This window comes from Astatotilapia calliptera, chromosome 7 (assembly GCF_964374335.1).
Source record: "Astatotilapia calliptera chromosome 7, fAstCal68.1, whole genome shotgun sequence".
NCBI classification, from domain to species: Eukaryota; Metazoa; Chordata; class Actinopteri; order Cichliformes; family Cichlidae; genus Astatotilapia; species Astatotilapia calliptera.
The window spans coordinates 13,918,288-13,938,269 of record NC_137428.1 but is presented as its reverse complement, the minus strand read 5'-3'; the positions used below and the strand labels follow the sequence as shown (position 1 = coordinate 13,938,269).

The window sequence follows — 19,982 nt, the reverse complement described above, 5'->3', positions numbered from 1 at the left end:
AGTGAAAAAGCAGCCAATGTCATTGAAAGCATTGAAAGACCTGCAGAAAGCCTAGACAACTTTGCCCAAGAGCACTTCAAAAATTACAACAAAGTCTGGCTCCTTGGAAGCACAATATAGTCTGTTTGATGTCAAACGCTAATTTTGTTATTTAGTGACTGGCGTCTAAGCTAATACAACTCATCTCACCCTGCCCATCTCTTTGATAAGAAGATTTCGTGAACGGTTTGTTGAAACCTTTTACAAAATCTTAACATTTTGTAAAAATGTTGAGCTTTGGTTAATGAAAGGTGAAAATCTTGTCTTTTCAGGTTGGGCCATTATAGCATGTGGAAACACACATCTGAATTTGACATATAAATAAATGGTGTAACACATGTTTTTTAATATTTAAAACGTTGTTGTCTAGAAACACTAGTCGGTAAACCTGGGGTAGATGTATGGCTGTCTGAAATAAACCATTTTACAACCAAATAAATCAACACATTTTGTCTTCCAACATCCTGAAATGAGTTTTTACCTTTAGCTTCCATCCATGAACATCTAGTGCTTGGTGGCTTTAGTCGCTTAGCTTTAATGTCCAAAGACGTTCTTGTTGTAGTCAGTGTGACTCATATACGTACCTTGTGAATTAAATGGTAGCAGAGATGTTTCTACTAATGGGCATGTGAGCTGAAACTGGAGACATACCATGTGGTCAGCTGAATATGACAGTGATTTCACAGATGATAATGAACAGCTCTGTAATAAACACTGGGCTGTGACTTAGTGACATACAGTAGGAGGTGTTGAGACAAACTGAGGCCTCACTGAGCAGAGCGACAGCTCTCACTGAGACACTGATGTAATTGTGGGGGTTGTAGGCCTCTGTGAATGGGCTACAGTCACACATGAAAAGTCCTAAGACAAGAAAGATTTGATGCTGATTAACAAAAAACACATTCAAAATAACCAGAACGATTTAGAATTTAAATTTAAAATCTATCTTTTTGTATAATAGTTTATAACCAGTTTAGATTTTTACAATTAAAAAATTAAAACACATGAAATTGCCTTGATATTGACATGTCATCTTTTTATTTCTTAATGCATGCTTAGTCATCCAGGTAAGGAAATAACCAAAAGTTGATTATCTTAATCTGGATGTAGCATTTTCAGTGTCCTCTTTATTGTCACTGTCATCTTTTTATATTTGTTTTTGTTGAGGATACATTCTTCTTTTCTTTTTGCCAGCTCCTGTTTATCATACTGTGACCGTGTAAGGTGGTGGGGAAGGCCTAATCCCTCATCTTCAATAGGCCCCCCCCAGCCATGGACAAACAAGGAGCCATGAGTACATCAGGCAAAGCCAGTGGGCTAAAACCCCCCAGTAAAATAGTCCGTCCCTCCGGCGTTCCATCACGGACATCACCGTCATCTGGTAAGAAGCTGTTGAAGAAAAAACCCCTCAAGATTGTGTCTGTTTATTAAAGTGTCTAATTCTGTCAACAAGAAGTGTCATGCTATCGTTTGTATCTGTTTGGGCCGTTCTTAACTACAGAACTTATCAGTGAGTTTTCTCAAAGTGTGCTGGACCTCCATGTGTATTTCTGTATATAGTATCACTAAAGGTGCTTTTCTTTTTAATCATCTACATCCTTAAATCAGTCTTTGGATGATTGTTATTTGGATTCAGCATTATTTATGAAGCGAAAATGGAGAAAGACTACAAGAAACTCAAAATGTTTACAGCTGCAGATTTTTTTTTAGAATGCAGACTGTATTAAACAGATCATACTGACATTTCTCACCAGGTACTAATCCCCAAACAGAAGCATTTTTGGGGGTTAAATCTCCCTAGAACTTAATCTGTTCCTCGTACTACTATGGGTGCACCAGTCCAACAACTTTTCCAACTAATTACAATATGATTCCTTGGATTCTGACTTGGTGTTTATTAATAATTTAATAAATAATAACAAAACCAAGGAAAATCCAATAAATAAATTTGATTTTCATTTGTTTTAACCTAATTAACCTAATTCTTTTTGGCAAAAAATGCACCTTTTAAATCTAACTATAAAAAAGTAATATTTAAGATTATTAACTATGGTTTATTAAAACATGATTCCAACTGCAGGTACCTCGAAGCCAGTTCCTCCTGAAAAGTCCCCTGGCAGTGTGACCTCACCAGTCCAAGATGGAAACACAGACTTTAAAATTGGAGAGAGAGTCTGGGTGAACGGCAACAAGCCTGGCTATGTGCACTTTGTTGGAGGGACGCAGTTTGCTCCCGGCCAGTGGGCGGGCATTGTGCTGGACGAGTCGATCGGGAAAAACGATGGCTCTGTGGCAGGGGTCCGGTACTTCCAGTGTGAGGACGGACGGGGGATATTCACGCGGCCTTCAAAGCTGTCCAGAACAGCACTGCCAGAGAAGGAGACGAATGGAGGCCGGGCCAGCCCAACACAAGGAGTCTCCGCAACAAGCGAGGCAGCACCTGCTGGCACTACTTCATCTAGTAAGTTTATTTGTGAAAACATAACAGGGTGGATAACTGTGCTTTACAGACCAAATATTTTCAGAGATGCCCTTATCAGCTTTGTTAAACTTAGGGAAAGACTTGTATCTTAGCCTTAATGTTGCACAAGAGCCATGCTCCACTATCCTCTATCCTTTAACATTGATTGCAGAGTAGAGAGACTGAGAGAGGCACCAGGGAGTTTATTTCCTACTTGCAGCATAAAGAGAAAATTGTGTGTGTGTGTGTGTGTGTGTGTGTGTGTGTGTGTGTTTGTTTCTGACTAATGGGTTTAACAGCAGATGGTTAACATCCACTTTAGCCATTTGCTTATTCTTAAAATTCCCTTATAGTCGTGCTATATTTAAGAGATTTTTTTTCCATGTTGTCAGGGTTACCTTTGGATGTAGTTTGAAATTTGAATGTTAGTTTGATCACTCAGGGTTAAGTGGGCGACACACATGCCTCAAGGCCACCACAGAGGCTAGATTCCATCCCAGGCCATTTCCTGTGTGCTGTTCTCCCTGCTTTCTCTCTCTCTTTCTCTCCTTTCTGTCCTGTTCAACACTAAAAGTTAAATGTACAAAGCTACATTTTGGAAAATAACTAACTAAAGTAAAATAAAAATTAGTCAGATAGTAGAAGAGAAGATAAACTTCTTAATGCCAAGTGCTCTTGGCCCTCTTACCTTGAGTACCTCTCTCACAGTCATCGTCCTGCTTCAATTCAACTCACTGTTGCTGACTTAGAAACTTTGCCATAAAACTTTTTAAGCACCTAGCTAAAAGTCTATAGGTAGTAGACTACTGCTCTGCAACAAGGATCTTGGTCTCTAAAGATACAAAAAAAAAAAAAGTAACAAACCTTCTGCTGCTTATAGCGTTTTCTCTGCCTTGTTATTTTAGGTAGACACACAGTTGATTTCACAGCACAGCCATTTTCTTTACCTAGTGTTTAGAATGAATTTGTCAAACAAATTTCCAGTTTTAAAATCAGACTTTGGTCACATCACCCCACCTCCAGCTTTAACAGCTTTAAATAAAGGCTGTTGATCACAGCCAGAGACTGGAAGAAACAAAATAGCATTTGGGACATCTCACAGTTTTGCTTCAGTTAAGATGTTCTTACAAAGTGACTGACAAATGTGGACCCTGTGATCGTTCTTGTATTTGTTTTTTTTCTTCTTCCTTCAGCTCCAGGCACCGCCATTAAGACAGGCGGAGCACTTAACCGGATCCTGACATCCAGTGAGTCAGTGTCCAACCTCTCCGACCCAGATTCCACGAAGAAGAACAGAAGGGAGCTAAGGCTGGGAGACCGAGTGCTGGTAAGAATGACTGAATCCACTGTGACGGCTGGCGTTAGGGCAGAATATCAGTGATGTAGACATGGAGCCTCACAGAAAAGTTTATTGCTACACTACTCAGTGCTTTTTTTTTCCTAGGGCTGCTTGTGTAAATGTTTCAAGTTCGATAAATTGCTTGCTTCACCTTGAATAATTCCACTAGATTGAAGCCGTTATTGTAAATAGAAAAAAGATAACATTTTTAGATAAAAATGAATTTGCATGAATTGTTTTGTGTGTAGGTTGGTGGTACCAAGGCAGGAGTGGTGAGGTTTCTCGGAGAGACAGACTTTGCTAAGGGAGACTGGTGTGGAGTCGAACTAGATGAACCTCTAGGCAAGAATGATGGCGCTGTAGCTGGAACCAGGTAAAGAGCACAGACAGATTTTTAGTTTTATTTGCATAGCAAATTTACAATACTCTGAGCTCTGTCTGTAGTACATATGACAGAGGATAATTGCATAGTACAACCTGTCTCCTCCTCAGGTACTTCCAGTGCATGCCCAGGTATGGCCTGTTTGCTCCAGTTCACAAGGTGACCCGAATTGGCTTCCCCTGTACCACCCCTTCCAAGGCAAAGAGCTCACGGAGGAGGTCCATTCTCAAAAGAAGCCCCAGCGCTTCCTCCATCAGCTCCATCAGCTCCGCCACCTCCTCAATCAGTGGGAAACCCAGCCGAGCAGGACTGGTGAGATATCTGGTTAATCTGCGTGGTGCATGATTTAACATCTGCAGTGTGATTCACGAGTGCTTGTGTCATTTTTACAGCTGACAGAAACGTCAGCTCGGTACGCTCGTAAGATTTCAGGCACCACAGCCCTGCAGGAGGCTCTGAAAGAGAAGCAGCAGCACATCGAGCAGCTGCTGGCAGAGAGGGACCTGGAGAGGTGCGAGGTGGCAAAAGCAACCAGCCATGCAGGAGAGGTGCAGCAGGAGCTGACTCTGCTGAGGAAATGCCGGGATCAGGTGAGACACGTGAACAGTTCAGAATTTCAGAATAAATAAATAAGAAAATGAAACAATATCACATTTTGAAAATGGCATCAGTAGGTCAAACAAAGTGTGGTCTGTCACCAACATCTAACAGTTTACTTGTGATGTGTGCACTCATGTTAATTCTGTATGCCGCAGTACGCAGTGGAGATGGAGGCCAAGATGGATCAGCTGCGGTCGATGGTAGAAGCAGCAGATAGAGACAAAGTGGAGCTGCTCAACCAGCTGGAGGAGGAGAAGAGGTGGCTGACTTGACTTTACCTATAACCAGCTCCATATCTATATTCTGGGACTTAAGAATAGCTTAGCATGATAAGCAACATTTAGGCAAGAGTGGGAAGGAGTTCTTTCGAGGATGACTGGGGACAAAATATGGAATTACTAGATCTATAAAAAGCTTGGTTTTATAGTACACTGGTACCCAGGGCAGCTGGGCTAAAACAGTAGTGATGTGTTGCCTCTTCATTGTACCCTTTTAACTTCTAGCAGCTTTGTTTTGAATAAATTTTAATCAGGAAAAAGTATAATAAACTGACTAATACCTATATAGTACCTTTTTAAACACTCAAAACTCTTTCTGCTACAAGTCTCATTCACCCAGTCACACACAAATTAATTTTTACAGCGCTTTTATCTACACCTAAGCGCTTTCTCCCATTCACATAAGCAGACTTCATCCATTTGATCCACTGGGAGCAGCTTTGGGTGCAGTATCTTGCCCAAGACAGCAGGAATCAAAGACTGATCTATCACCTGGTTGGTGACCTGCGACCTCACCTGAGCCACAGCCTAAACCTGTACAAACCTATACACAGAGAGTTACATCTTAGTCCAGCTGAGAGGTGAGACAAGCATGGGAATCTTTTTCTAAGTCCTTAGGAAATTAAACTTGCTTTAATTTAGCAATTGCTTTTACATAGTAAAAGCTTTTTAGCTGTAGTTTGTGCATATGTCAACAGAAAATCAAGCACCCGTTAAGCTTTTAACAGAGCAAAGATATTAGCAAAATAACTTTAATTTTACTGTATATTTAGTTAAGATGAATTTTTTGCCATTTAGGATTTGCTGTCTTCTAAATAGTCAGTTTTTTCCGGATGAGCACTGTCAGTTGTAGCAGGTAGATCATTCTGATTGTCATCCACATGACAACGATACCGTCTGCCCTGAAATGCATACTTTGGAAATGCCTCATTTAATACAAGAGGGAGAAAAAGAGCAGCATCCTGTTTTCACAGAGAAGGTTCTTTCTTTGAAATAAGAAGGCTGCCAGAATGACTGGCAGTATCAGCTTGTTCCAGCTCTTCAGTAAATCTGTAGGGTTTTAATGACTGAGCCACTTGTGTGTTGTGATTTTAGAAGATTTTATTATTGTCCCTGTTTGACAGGAAAGTGGAGGACCTACAGTTTCGAGTAGAAGAGGCATGCATCACCAAGGGAGACCTCGAGGTAAATGTGGTTACATAATCCGATTCTCAATTAAACATGTTCTCTCACTTGTCCTATTCACCCGAGCTGTCTGCCTCTCACTGATCAGGCTGATACTTCTTTAATGAAAGTCTGGTATGATTTATTGACTCCAACCAAGATGAATAGTTTATCATCACTGTCAACTCGGCGTTCCACTGAGTGACATGTTAGTTTGATTTTCACTGTGATTCCTGACTCTTTTTAATTCACAACTTAGGATGACACCATAAAGCTGATGATCATTTTCTTCCAAAAAATGAGAAGTTGATTAAATCAGACTTGCTGCATAATGTTTTTGCCTTTCCTGCACTCTATCAATCATTTATCTTTTTTTGTTCAGACTTGTGTTCTATTCCTGCTCTTTTCATTTATTCATCTCAGATTTTTCTACCCATCTGCAGCACTTAAATTACCATTACTCTCATTATCTGTTTGTCCACATGTCTGTGTTTGAATGCCGCTTTTGTCTTCACTTTTTTTATGCCTTCATCGTGCATGTCTTTTCTGCATCTTTCTCACTCCCGGATTAGTCTTGTTCAATTGCTTCATGAAATGGAAACAAAAGTATCTGAAAGAAAGAGATGATCACAGTAACTAACTCTGGATACTCCAAACAAAAAAGCTGAAATGCTGCAAACCATCAGTGCTTTTGTACTTCCTGGTCTTCTCTTTAAAGTCTTGCCTTCTTTCTGTCTGTGGCACAAAGCTGGCAGCTCAGTGTTCGCAATGGTGTTTGTTTTTCCTCTCTTCCTGCTCTCTTTTACTAACAGACGCAGACCAGGCTGGAGCATGTCCACATAAAGGAGCTTGAGCAGAGCCTGCTCTTTGAAAAGACCAAAGCTGAAAAACTCCAGAGGGATTTAGAGGACACTAGGGTAATTCTGGCAGTTGTAGTGCCACAGCCTTTTTCCCCCGCTAGACTTAATAATCACAACTGGCATATACTGAAGGAACTGCAGCATGCAAACACCATGCAAATTGTCCACAGCCTTGCAATAGGGACATTAACATTTCATCTGCTTTGAGCTTTCCAGATAACCCATGTTTATTGTTTATACTAAACAATATACATATGTGCATAAAGCTTTATTAAAGGATATTTTTTGGAGATTATGGTTCTTTAGACTTAGTTGGCTTTAAAGAATAAGGGTGGAATCCTTCAACATTTTACTCCTATCAACAAATCCCATGAAAAGAGCAAAATCAAGCATTTTTGCATGATTTTGTCTCAGAAAATAAGCCATCAACATCCTCCACTCTATATCTCGGAGTGTCCTTGAGCAAAGTACTGAGTCACAAAACAGTGTGTCACAGCTGTGTGAGTGCTTGGAAGCTAGAAAAGTGGTGTAAAATGCAGTCTGTTTGAGAATACTGCCTTGTCTTTACCAGTAACATTATTACTCCTGTAGATGTCATCCTTCACAATAACTCACTGATGCATAGCATCAAAGAAACAAAGGATCAGTCTTGTTGTTTGCACAGATTTGCCTTTAATCATGTTTTTTCTTTACAAACTTTACAAACTAACAATGTAGAGATGTCAACAATATGTTGCTTTGCTTCATATACATTTTAATTCCGAATATTGAAACCAGTTCCGTGCCCTATCATTTTTATTCTGTAAATAAAGGTGTGTGGGCACGATTTCGCAACAATTTCAGGACAGTTAGCTCATTAAATCGGTGACGTTGTCCTTTCCCATATGTAGCACACAACAGGAGATAGTCCACTTCAGATGTGCTCTTATGACATGCACTGTTATGTTTGGACTATGTGATAGAGTATGCAGGAGGTGTAAACAAACATTATCAATGTAGGGAGCTGACAGATGAAAGTATACCTATTATGCTTATTGTCAATGTCATGTAATTATTCCGGGACTCTACTAGAGTAGTTTTGCATGATTCAAAGTTGAAAATAATTCATATTTATTTTATGCTGGGTCCTGTTGCAACTGGTCACTGTTTGAAACAATGTTAACAACTGTTTTGGTGTCCTTCTCTTTAAACCCAGCTTTTGTGCTCCTCACAAACCTTCTGTTTTAGACTGGGGGTCTGTACCTGAAGGCCCTGAGATGATCATATTTCAGATATCTGATGTCTGAAACCATCAGAGCCCTGGAGAGCAAACAAATAGTATGTGTTTGAGCCTTTCACTACCTGACCTTTTCATGGGACTTGCTGACCTTAAGATAAATGTAGAAGACTCCCATCCTATGTCTTTTAACCTGAAGCTTTGACATATTTTTGATGAGTCAAACGCTTCTGTAGTAAAGCAATAAATTCCCATTTGGACCAGGTCTTCTGCTGGTTGTTGGAACTTTGCTGCAGATCTGCCACCTCTCTTTCCAGTGGGAGTGGATTTTTTTCTTATGAATGAATGTTTGGTTTGTTTTAGCCAGTTGTATAGCCAAAGTTCTTGATGTAATCTCTCTCTCTGTGCAAAGGTCTTAAGCCATCCCTCATCTCTTTATTATTAAAACAAGTGCAAACACACATGGAAATCCAGTATATAAGGCAAAAACAGAGTTTAAACCATTCTTACAAGCTTTAAAGCCAATATTTGGTATGACCACCTTTATTCTTCAACACAACCTGAACTGAAGTCTTCAGGAATATTTCTCTAGGCTTCCTGAGGGACATTCTAACGCTCTAAAAAAAAAAACATTTTTACATTTTAAGATGATCACACTGCTTCAATATTGTAATGTTGAGTTCTGAGCTATGGGGAGGCCAAGCCGGGACTCATAGTGTTCCAGTGTGTGTGTGTATTGCATTGACAGTGTGTTTGCCATGCTGAAAAATGTTGCATTGCCAATGAGATGGTTTCAAAGTAGTATTATGTGGTGGATCAAAATCCATTTATAATTACATTAACTTTGACAAGATCTCCAACATCACTGGCTGAAATGCACCCCACACTGTGACAGAACCTCCACCATGTTTTACAGATAGGTACAACAGTGAGCATTGCTTTCTCTTGACCTCTTCTGTATGTAATATCAAGGTTTTAAAATTTGGATTGATCACCATCCAGAAGTCCAGTTATTGTGTAATTTACCATACTTAAACCTTTTCCTTCTTTAAGAATGGCTTCTTGACAGTCACCCTTCCATTGAGACCATTTCTGATGAGGATTTAGTGAACAGTAGATGAATCAACTGAAGGGGCATATGCATCTCTCAGGTCCTATTTTAAGTCTTTGCTGGATTTTTTTCCTGCTTCTTATTGACATGACATTCAGATGCGTTACTTCTACTGTAGTTTTTGGGGCTGCCACTTCGTCCTTTCTTCTTTACGTGTCCATTTTCCCCAGAACATTTTTTTTTAACGAGACTATGTACATATCTATATGCCAAGATATAAATATATGTCATATGCTAAGGTTTAAACTAATAGCTTTTTGGGAATCACGTTGTTTCAGTAATATAATTTTATGCCTATCAAACTGTTATTGTTGGCAGTTTTTATGGGTTCAGGTAAAGAAATTGAATAAATTGTGTTTTTGTGAAAGATTGCGTGGGATTTCCTTTGAAAATGGTGAGGTACAAAGAGTTGACTGAAAATGTGGGCAAAAGTAGGCAGAGTTCAAAGAAGAACTTTGAAAGACCTCCAGAATGCCTGGAGAAATATTGCTTAAGACCACCTTAAAAAGATCTAAGCTAAAATCTAAGCTTTGGAAGGTTTGGAAATGAGGGTTGGCTCAAGATTTTTGTACCTGTATTGTATAATGAAATGTACAGAGGCTACTTAGTTTAGCTTAACATAAAGAATGTAAGCTGTCAGATGACACAAAGATTCAAATAACTGAATATGTATTCATTTCTACTCCTTGGTGCATTTTGGTATTTCTTTGTACCGCAACAGGCTATTTAATACCTACTTGGTTCAGCCACAATTAAATAGCAAAAGTGCAGATTGTTACAGGCTGTAGTGTTCATAACAGTAAATGTCATTCATTATAGGGCTTATGTCTAACACATTAATGTAAGGGAGAAACATTGTGATATGTTTTACTCAATTATATGTCATATTTAAAAATACATTCTTTTAAAAGTACAAATAAACTGATATTCAGTAAACCTTTACTTCTTAAGGCCAATAAAATAACCCATTTGATGTTCAGCATGACTATATTTTCTATTATCCCCAAGATAACGTCCATAATATACTTAACATTTATTCAGTCATGAAAATAAATACATTTGCCAAACAGGGGTAAATTGCAATAGCTGTAGTTGTAATAACCATTCTGTGGTGTCTATAACAGGAAGAAAATTCAGCGGTTCCCTTTAAAGCGCCATATCTTGAATATGAAGATTTCATACATTTCGACACCGTATTTAACAAGATGATAAAGTTGCAGAAATCGTCATAAACAGCAGCTTTTAGCTGTTTGACTGTGGCTGCTCCATCACTTTTTTCAGTCTTTATGCTAAGCTAAGCTAGCTGCTTGTTTTAGGTTCATGTCATGTCATGGTGACATATCTTACAGATTCCGTCTAATTGATTTCTGACCCAAGTAGGCTAAGTAACCGTAGGCTCCCTAATTAATTAGGTAAGTATGAAAAAGGAAAATGAGGCTATAAATTAATAATTAAATTAATGTGTTTCCCTTACTTATGTGACTGTAAAGTAAATGTCTTTGCATTTTGGACAAACCAAGCAAATGATTACATATGAGCAGGCACTACTAATCTCCTCTCTCATGCCCCCTGTCTCCTCTTTGCCCCATAGCCTCCTCATGACTCTGCTTTCTGCTGTAGGTGGCCACAGTGTCTGAGCGCTCCAGGATAATGGAGCTAGAGAGGGAGGTGGCAGATCTCCAGCTCAGGCTCCGGGCGTCCCAGCAGAAGGAGGATGCTGTGTCTCTGTCACAGCAACAAATCAGCAGCCTCAAGGCACAGGTTCAGTCTCAGGAGAAGAAGGTTTGTAGAAAGCACCAGAGAATTCTTGACTATGGTGTTTTGTTCAGCGATTCCTGTGCCACAGCTTTATAAGAAACATAATTGCTTGTTGAATGTGTTAGTCATCATTTATCATTATTATTGAAATTGTTACATGATTGTAAAATCAGAAGAACTGGTATAACACTCTTCATTCAACCCACCATCTAGTAAAATGTGATACTCTGTGTGGTCTGTTGAAGTTACTGTGATGATGCATAATTTATGGCTCTATACAGATATACATATGTATGTTTTATGGTCTATACTGTGTGCTTCGAACAGATCAGTGAGCTGAGTGTTGACCTGGAGAGCAAGCAGAAAGAGCTTCAGTCTGTACAGCAGGATAAGACGTCTTTGGAACAACAGCTAACCAGTCTGGTAAGAAGGAAAGAGACTCTGGACATAAATAAATACAATACACATGTTCAGAGAAATGACAATGTACTGTAGCCCATCTTTGAACTTGTATACTTTACCTGTCTGTCAATAATAATGGCTTTTAAAGTGATACATCTAAGAGAACGTAGACAAACATAGCTCTTTGTTATGATAACTCACATTTACATTATTTTTTACATTGGTCTCAATTATTAATATCTAACTTATTGTGAACTTTTCAAGCAAGTATAAAAATATAAAAGGCCTAAAAACATTAATAGAAAATTATTTAAAATGTACAGGTTGGCTTACATAAAAGCAGAGTGTTGCGTTTTTATCGTAATAGCACTTATATTCTTCTATTCGGACACATACCTCACATATTATAATAATTTAAGAAACTTAAAATGAATAAAACTAAAACAAAAGGAAATAATTTTAAAGTAGAAACCATAGAACTTAAACAAAAATGAAAAAAATCAGAGAGCATTATTGCCAATAAAATAGCTGTCATAATGCATTACAAGTCAGAAACAAATAAGAAGTACACAAAATGAGTGAGTAGGTGGAGAAAGACATAGGATTTGTGAGGTAAGGAAATTATTAGATCATCCCCAAAACAACAAAACTGCAGGCTTGGAGATTGAGGAAACAAACCATCTATAAGAGAGACAGTCATGCATAACACTACTTGTAGTCTGGATTAAATACAAAAATCATTTGAATAATCGTATAAATTCTTGTTTTCTCAGTACAATTATTGATTTAAAAAAATTCTTTAGACCCTCCCTAACTTGGTAAAAATGAAAATTAAAAACTAGTGAGGATTAAACTAGATTAATAAAAAAAATAGATGCAAACTCAAGACAGTGTGAGGAAAGTGTTACACATTATTGAACAAATTTTAAAAAAAAAAAAAGGAAAAAGTTATTCTACTCAGTTTGAGTGCTTTTGATTGGATTGACTGGGATTTTCTTAATCTTGTAATGAACATATTTAGTTTTAGTGAAACGTTTGCATCCAGTCTTTGTATTCTTCACTTACAGCATGGACAAACGTTAACATTACAATGAGACTGCTTGCTCAGCTAGCCCATATTTCTGTAGTAGGTGAGGAGTACAAATCCTGAGTTTGAATCAGTGATGCAAGATCCTAGATTTGGGCAGTGTGCATATTATTCCATTGCCCCTGTGTGTAAGATTGTTAAAAAGTGCAAGCTCATTCATTTTAGAAACTTGAGCCAGACATATCGGCTTGACAAATCAAACAAAGGTTGAAGTAAACTGTCACCCATCTAGGCTTGCTGGCAGGAATGTTGATCATGCCCATAAATTTTGACTGGCACCTTTGTCCTACCTGTTTGGAAGGAAGTAACAACCATTATTTCTTAAGTCTTGGGCTTTAATGTTTGTAGAACTTGGTTAGATCTTAGATCTTGGTTATAACCCTGATGGACTAAGCAGTGCTGACAAAAATAGCTTCTGGAAGCAGCATGCAAACAAGCCATTACAAGACACTGGCTTCAGAAATTGTCCTACTGCCACACTGTCTGTTAATATTTTCAAACATATACATTATATGGAAGAAATTACTTCTATACCGCTCCAAAAAGAACTGGGAGAAATGGTTAGTTATTTGGCCTTTGAGACAAATTGATAGTACTGATGATGACAAGCATGTTATTTTAATACATTTATACAGAGTTTGTAAACTTCATATTTGCCAGAATTTTTATAATGTGTAAACATTATTTTTAAAAAAGTACAAAAAAAGGTCAAAATGAACTACAAATTAAAAAGTAATTGGGGTAAAATAAAAGTTAAACTGCTGTTTCCCATTTTTATATATTTTTATTTTATATATATATATATATATATATATATATATATATATATATATATATATATATATATATATATATATATATATATATATATATATATATATATATATATATATATATATATATATATATATATATATATATATATATATATATTTATTTTACAAATCAATGCAGGTATTTATTTTTATTTTGAACTACTTACTGCAGGAATTACATTCTTAACACTTTATATATTAGGATCAGGATTAAAATTAATTTTAAAATCTTGATTGTATATTATTTTTTTCTTAATGCAATTATTGTGATTATGTTAACCCTTCAAAGCCTGACCCATAAAATAATTTTATAGATTTTTTTTAAATAAACTGTTTATTAAATCTTGTGAGAAATGAACTGCTTTTAGTTGTTCATTGTTAAAAAACTACTTCTTCAGCTACCTGTGGCTTACTGTATGAACTCAACAAACAGTACTTACTGACAGCTTATTCAGTTTGCCTACTGACAATAGAATAGGATAGAAAAGAATAGAATAGAACAGCCCTTTATTGTCATTGCACATGTACAATGAAATTATGGGTGCTCCACGCCAACTGTACAGGAATGCAGGAATAAATAACAGACAGGAGAATTATATATAATACAATATATACACTATACAAGAGGAATGTGTACAAAACACTAGAGAGGCAGACATTGGAGAAGAAAGTGCTTGGAAGCAGTGCAAAAGGTCTGAGTGTGTGCGTGAGTGGCTGGAGTGATGAGGCATCTATAAAAAGACCACAGATGTTTGGCTAAAACAAACAAGCGATACAGCTTTCTCATCCTGTTAACCCCATTCAATTCAACGGCATTTAAATAGAAAATGGTGGTGTCAGGATATAGAGCACATTTAACTCCTAAATTTGATCTTTTAACTTTGAACAGCAATTACTACTTTGACATAAGGCCTGTCTCATCAAAATAGCTGGAGGAAGTTTTGGTGTAGACATTTAAAAGGTGATCATTTAGCTGGTACACAGGATGAATAGATTGTGACTGTTTAGTAAGTGAATATTATATTGTCATCGCTCACAAGAGTGCATATATAATAAATGAAAATGCCAGACCTATTGGGAAACATCCTTAAAGATTCAAAGACAAGAAAATTAATATGTTCCATATGGAGCAAGCATGAGGAACACATGGAAATAATTGTGCTGTATAATAAAAGAAAGAAATCCTCAGTAACTGTTGCTGTATTGATGTACAGGGCTATTTACTTTGAGAATTAACTCTAAGTAAATATGCAAGTGGATATTTTGGCAATTGTGCCAAAAATCAAGAAACATGAATCAATCACAAAAATAAAAGTTAAAATTATTATAGTAATGTTTTGGTCTGAATTGTCACAATAATGTTACAGAGTCAGTCGTTTTGCTATTATCACTGACAGAAAAGCAAGAACATGAGTTGTGCTTAAACTCTTCAGCACATCTTCCAAATGAAGTGCAATGTTTGTGCGGGTGGTTCGTGGAGCTGTAGCTTCGTCTTATTTAATCACTCTGTGTTTTTGTTTGTGAGGATCGTTGAGAGCAGAATTTCATCCAACAACCTTGTATGCTTTCTGGAGCCAGTCATTATTCCCTGGTTAGCTCAAGGTTCAAGAATGCTGCTGTTTGAGTGATTAGCTCGTGGTCAAGCTGATGCCTCTCCGTTTCAGAGAGAAAAACTTGAGACAGCTGAGGAGGAGAACAGGAAAGCAGCAAAGACAATGCAAGGTAAACATATCTGCTGTATATCTGCTACCTTTATTCTCATTTCAGTGAGTGATTTGTTAAAGCTGCTATCTCTTTTCTGTTAGGATTGGAGCAGATTGTGGAGCGTTCAACGAAAGACTACCAGACCCTGAAGGAGGAGAATCATTCCAGGGAGAAAGAGCTGAGAGCCCAGCTGACACAGGTAGGTGTGCACATGTACAAAATACACTTATTCAAGAGGTTCAGTTTGACGTTACTCACTTTTGATTTTCATTATATATTTTATTTTATTTTATTTTATTTTTACTGTATTACATTTACATTTACATCTGTTCATTTGACTGTAAAAGGCCATACCCACAATCCAAACATTTGTCCTAACACCGTACAAAAAAAAAAAGAAATATTTAGAGTAATTTCATAGTAATTCTCTAGAAAGAAAAGTTGGCAAGATATTAACCCTAATTTGATACAAATTACTGATAAGTAAAACGGTTCATTTAACAATTTATTGTGACTGATTATCTTGGTAATTTGGGCATTTTAATTGAATTTATGAGTGAAATTGTACATCTTGTAATTTCTTATAATTTTATTGCCATGAATTTTTTTTTTTGTGTGTGTGTGTGTGTGTGTCTGGTGTGTTTGTTGTGTTTGGGGACAATAAAGTTACCGTTGACTATTCACAGTATTATTTCCATACATTTTGAGAGGAATTACAGTTGCTGCTTTTTTTAGAGAGATAATTTTAAAGAGCTATCTGTTATTGTTAAATTAAGGCACACTACGCATGTGGCCGATCTCTAGCCACATATACTGTATAAAACGCAATTAGGTGGAATAACAACGCCCATATAGGCAACAATATTCAAGATGGTGGGGCAACATGGCAGCTTCCGCAACGTGGCGCCTGCTCCAGATTATGAAACAGTGCTACAACAATTCCTATAGAAGACTTTTGTTCCTTTACTACTTTTACATTCCCAGTGGTCTCTTTTTCAGATTTTTTTTTTTTTTTTTACACATCAAACATGGTGGGAGAAAATGTATAAATGCAGCAATGAAAAATTGAAAAACTAGACAGTTTTTCCTGCTAATGAATATCTGCTGAATGCATGTAGTCTTTTTTTCTACTGCTTTTGTTTCTGAAAGTAGACCGGACAGTTTGCAGTTCTTTTTTGCCTAAAGCCACAGCTTTCATACTTCTGTTCATGCTTCAAGAAACCCATTAGAGATTAATGTAAGGGTGAAACAGCAGGAGAATCTTGAGGCTGAATTTCCTTTTTTAGCCAACATCCTTAATGAGTTCTAATCGCTCTGTTCTATTAATAGAGTACTGTTTTTGAGTGCTAATATGACTCTGTTTGACTCTGTACTTAGTTTTTTTTAAAGTGGTTTGTTTAGTTATCCAAAACAGAAACAAGACTCAGGGAAGGTGTATGCATTAACTCTACAGTGACTAAATCTACCACAGTGTGTGAGGCGCACTCTACCTGGTAGCTTTTTTTAACCCAAAGTGTCATTTAGTGAATAATTAATGAAAAAATTTGTATGTGAACGTTTTTATATATCCAGAGGGAAAATAGGCTTGTTGTTAAACATGTGCATTTCTTTCTGTACTATAACATACATCTCATACTGGCTGCATTATATTTTCCAGGCCACTGAAAAGTCAGAGAGGTTGGCCTTTTCGCTGGAGCAGTTGACCCTTGACAATAGGACACTGGAGACACAGGTGAGCAGAGGGCTTTCATTGGACATATGTGGGATGATGTTTATCACCTGTGGATACTGTGGATACACACTGCTGTGACTGAGGTCAACACAGTGGTTTTACAAGTTCTATTCTATCCCTTGGTCTTGTTATCTTCTCTTTCACCAGTGTTAGCTGTTAGCTGAGCCCTGCCTCCCTGATAGTTACTGCACTTGCTATTCTACTTTGTGTGCACTGATCAGAGTCTACAGAAGTTCAAGCTGTTTCAAACCAAAGCAGTTTCTTATTTTGAGCCATTGATTGTGTCACCCGACATGATGACTGTCTCTAACAGATGTTCTTGGCTGCAGCTAATCAATCAGTTGAAAATATTTTCTATAGCTGTCTTTATGTTATTTTTTTATTTTTTATGAAAATGCAAAAATGTTGCATATAGGCTTGATGCTGACAAGATCGAGGCGACAACAACGTTTCCCAAAATAGCTTGTAAAAGCATTGCCAAATATATTTTAAAGTAATGTGTTTCCTCTTCAACATTTAACGGATTCCTCTATTAATAGACTAACACCGTTTGGCTGTTGAAACAATATCTCACATTAGCATTTATGCTCCAGCAACTCCAGCTTCCATTGAGCATAAGCCTTTTGTAGGGCAGATCAGAGCTGCTTAACTATATCTTGTGCTGCGTTCCATTTGAAGTGGGAAGTCAGAAATCCTACCTTTTAGTTTAAATCAACTGGAATGCCCCCTTGAATTGTGCTTCTCACTTAAAAAGTGGGAGAAGCCTCACCAACCCCAACTTTGTAACATAGGAGTAGTTCATGTAAACATGAGCAAAACTGTGTTAAACAGTGTGCCCTCCGGATCTAATTTTTTTATTATTATTATTTACACTTTTTAAAAAATTATTTACCCTTTATTTTAGTTTTCATAATAATTAATTATATGTCCAAATTGAAATGAAATACCAGTAATTCTTCATGAATCTAAGGATTTAATTAATTTTAATCTGTAGTCTCTGGCAGGTGGATGGCATTTATAACCAGTAATGAACAGTCAGAGCTACACCAGCATCTAAGCATTGGTTCTTTGTGGCTGCTGTTTGTTGCATGAAATTAAAATAGCAAAAACTATCAACTATGACACAGTGGATGTGTTAGTTGTAAACAGGAATTCCTTTAATTATTGAATTATGCATTAGAGCAGCAAACACTATTTAATCCATCTCTGACCCTTTGCTGTTGGTATTGTACAGTTTCAGTGTCACATGCTTGTGTTCTACTTCATGTCGCCACAACCCCGTGAAAGAACTTGCACATGCACATCAGTTCAGCTTCTGTAGCCTGCAGGGTTTTTGTTACATATTCACATCAACATTCCCACACCGACCGCATGTGATTGGGCCAGTCATCGTATTTAATCAGCCACCCATGAAATACTACAGTCCATCCCTCTTGTTGTATTTCCTCCTTCTATGCTTTCCTGTGTTTGCGACTTGCACTTTCAGCTGTAACTTTATATTTTTGTTATCTTATACTCAGCAGCTCTACTCCGTTTGCACTCCACATGCAGAGGATCATTCACTGCATGGCTCTTGCTCAAATAATGCATGTTCATCTTTGCTATTTGTCAGCTTGCCTGTGGGCTCCAGATGGCGAATCTCCTCACTACAAAAGAAATGCACAGGAGATTAGAGTAGGAAATGAAAAATGAACATAAACATGCTTTATGTTTGACATAAACTATATAATTTATTGGCCCAGCATTTTTCCTACACACTTTGATCAGCACTGCAGCTGTACTCTCCCACTGTTTTACAGAGAAGTACTGAAGGAATTTGAACACAGCTTCCTTTCTATACCGTTTGTTACTTGATGAATTCATGGATAATTAAAATACCATCCTATTGGTGTAAGCAGAAAAAGAGACACTTAAATTAACATTATAAGAACATGATTACATATATAATCAAAGTTGTATGTGCATACTGATGACAAGCAAGTTATGGCTTGTTTCTAAACCCCTGTTACTCCAGTGGCAAGTTTATATACTTGAGTCAACTTAAACTGAGTATATAATATAACACCAGCTTGACATGATTTAAGTCATCTATGACCCCTGCCTAATCTCCATTTTTTTCTGTCCTCTCTCCCACTCTTTCTCTATCGGATGTCTGCTCTCACTTTCTCTCTGATTCTCTAAAGAGGGTTTCATGGTCCAGGAGAGGTAGCATGTTTGCTCTCCACTTAGCTATATTTAACTAAAGCTAAGCTAAACAGCAACACTAGATATGAAAAAACACTTAAACTAAAATAAAAATAAAAAACTGGCAATTGAAAAAGACAAAAAATAACCGAAATATCGTGTGCTTATGAAATTTCCAGTTTTTGTCTTTGTCAGTGTGCTTAAATGTGAAGATAGCAGGTTGCTGCAGATAATTATTGTGACTGAAATATCGGCACTACATGAAGTTTTATGTTTGTATTATAATACCTATAATAAGTCTTGCAAAAATACCACCCACATTATAATAATTGAAAAGCTAAAACTAAGACTTAAACATAAAACTACAATGTTTCTGCTAATCATTCATTAGCAAGTTTAAATTGACAATTCAGTGTGTTATTCTACCATTGAGACATGGTGAGCTTTGGAAATGGATACATATTTTTAGCTAAGGTCCATTTGGTGTCAGTTGTCTCTAAAAGGACGAAGGATCCCTAATAATTTAATAAATATACAAATTACATTTCTACATAGATTTAACTACGTAATATTTTCTATTTTAATATGTTGTACATAATATTTTATGCAGTTTTCGTAAAATATTTTTTGTTAGTCATTCTAAAGGTTAAAATAGAATTTTACCTTGTTGGTTATTTATGTAGTAAATGTTAGTCATTTTGAAGTTACATAATTAGAACTGTGAGCACTCAAAATAAGCACCTCCTGCACAGTTCAACTCCTCTTTGTGTAAATTATTTAAGCTTTCATCAATGACGTTTTAATTCAGTATAAATGTTACATTTTGGATGCTTTCTTTCTGTTTGCCAGC

At 37.0% G+C, this 19,982-nt stretch overlaps 1 protein-coding gene across 4 annotated transcripts in view; it reads left to right on the top strand.

The window, feature by feature from the left end:
• The window catches only part of clip1b (CAP-GLY domain containing linker protein 1b), a 45,121-nt gene that overhangs the window by 2,001 nt on the left and 23,138 nt on the right, over window positions 1-19,982 (top strand). For 3 of the 4 annotated variants that reach the window (XM_026173062.2, XM_080304108.1, XM_026173061.2), the window contains exons 2-15: window positions 1,234-1,420; window positions 2,120-2,500; window positions 3,694-3,827; window positions 4,088-4,212; window positions 4,332-4,533; window positions 4,614-4,811; window positions 4,977-5,080; window positions 6,224-6,284; window positions 7,076-7,180; window positions 11,071-11,232; window positions 11,536-11,631; window positions 15,177-15,234; window positions 15,318-15,415; window positions 16,874-16,948. In XM_026173062.2, coding sequence (XP_026028847.2) covers window positions 1,312-1,420; window positions 2,120-2,500; window positions 3,694-3,827; window positions 4,088-4,212; window positions 4,332-4,533; window positions 4,614-4,811; window positions 4,977-5,080; window positions 6,224-6,284; window positions 7,076-7,180; window positions 11,071-11,232; window positions 11,536-11,631; window positions 15,177-15,234; window positions 15,318-15,415; window positions 16,874-16,948 — 1,908 coding nt within the window. In that variant the 5' untranslated portion in view covers window positions 1,234-1,311. The remainder of the gene's footprint in view (window positions 1-1,233; window positions 1,421-2,119; window positions 2,501-3,693; window positions 3,828-4,087; window positions 4,213-4,331; window positions 4,534-4,613; window positions 4,812-4,976; window positions 5,081-6,223; window positions 6,285-7,075; window positions 7,181-11,070; window positions 11,233-11,535; window positions 11,632-15,176; window positions 15,235-15,317; window positions 15,416-16,873; window positions 16,949-19,982) is intronic. The other variant, XM_026173064.2, reaches the window with a different exon arrangement.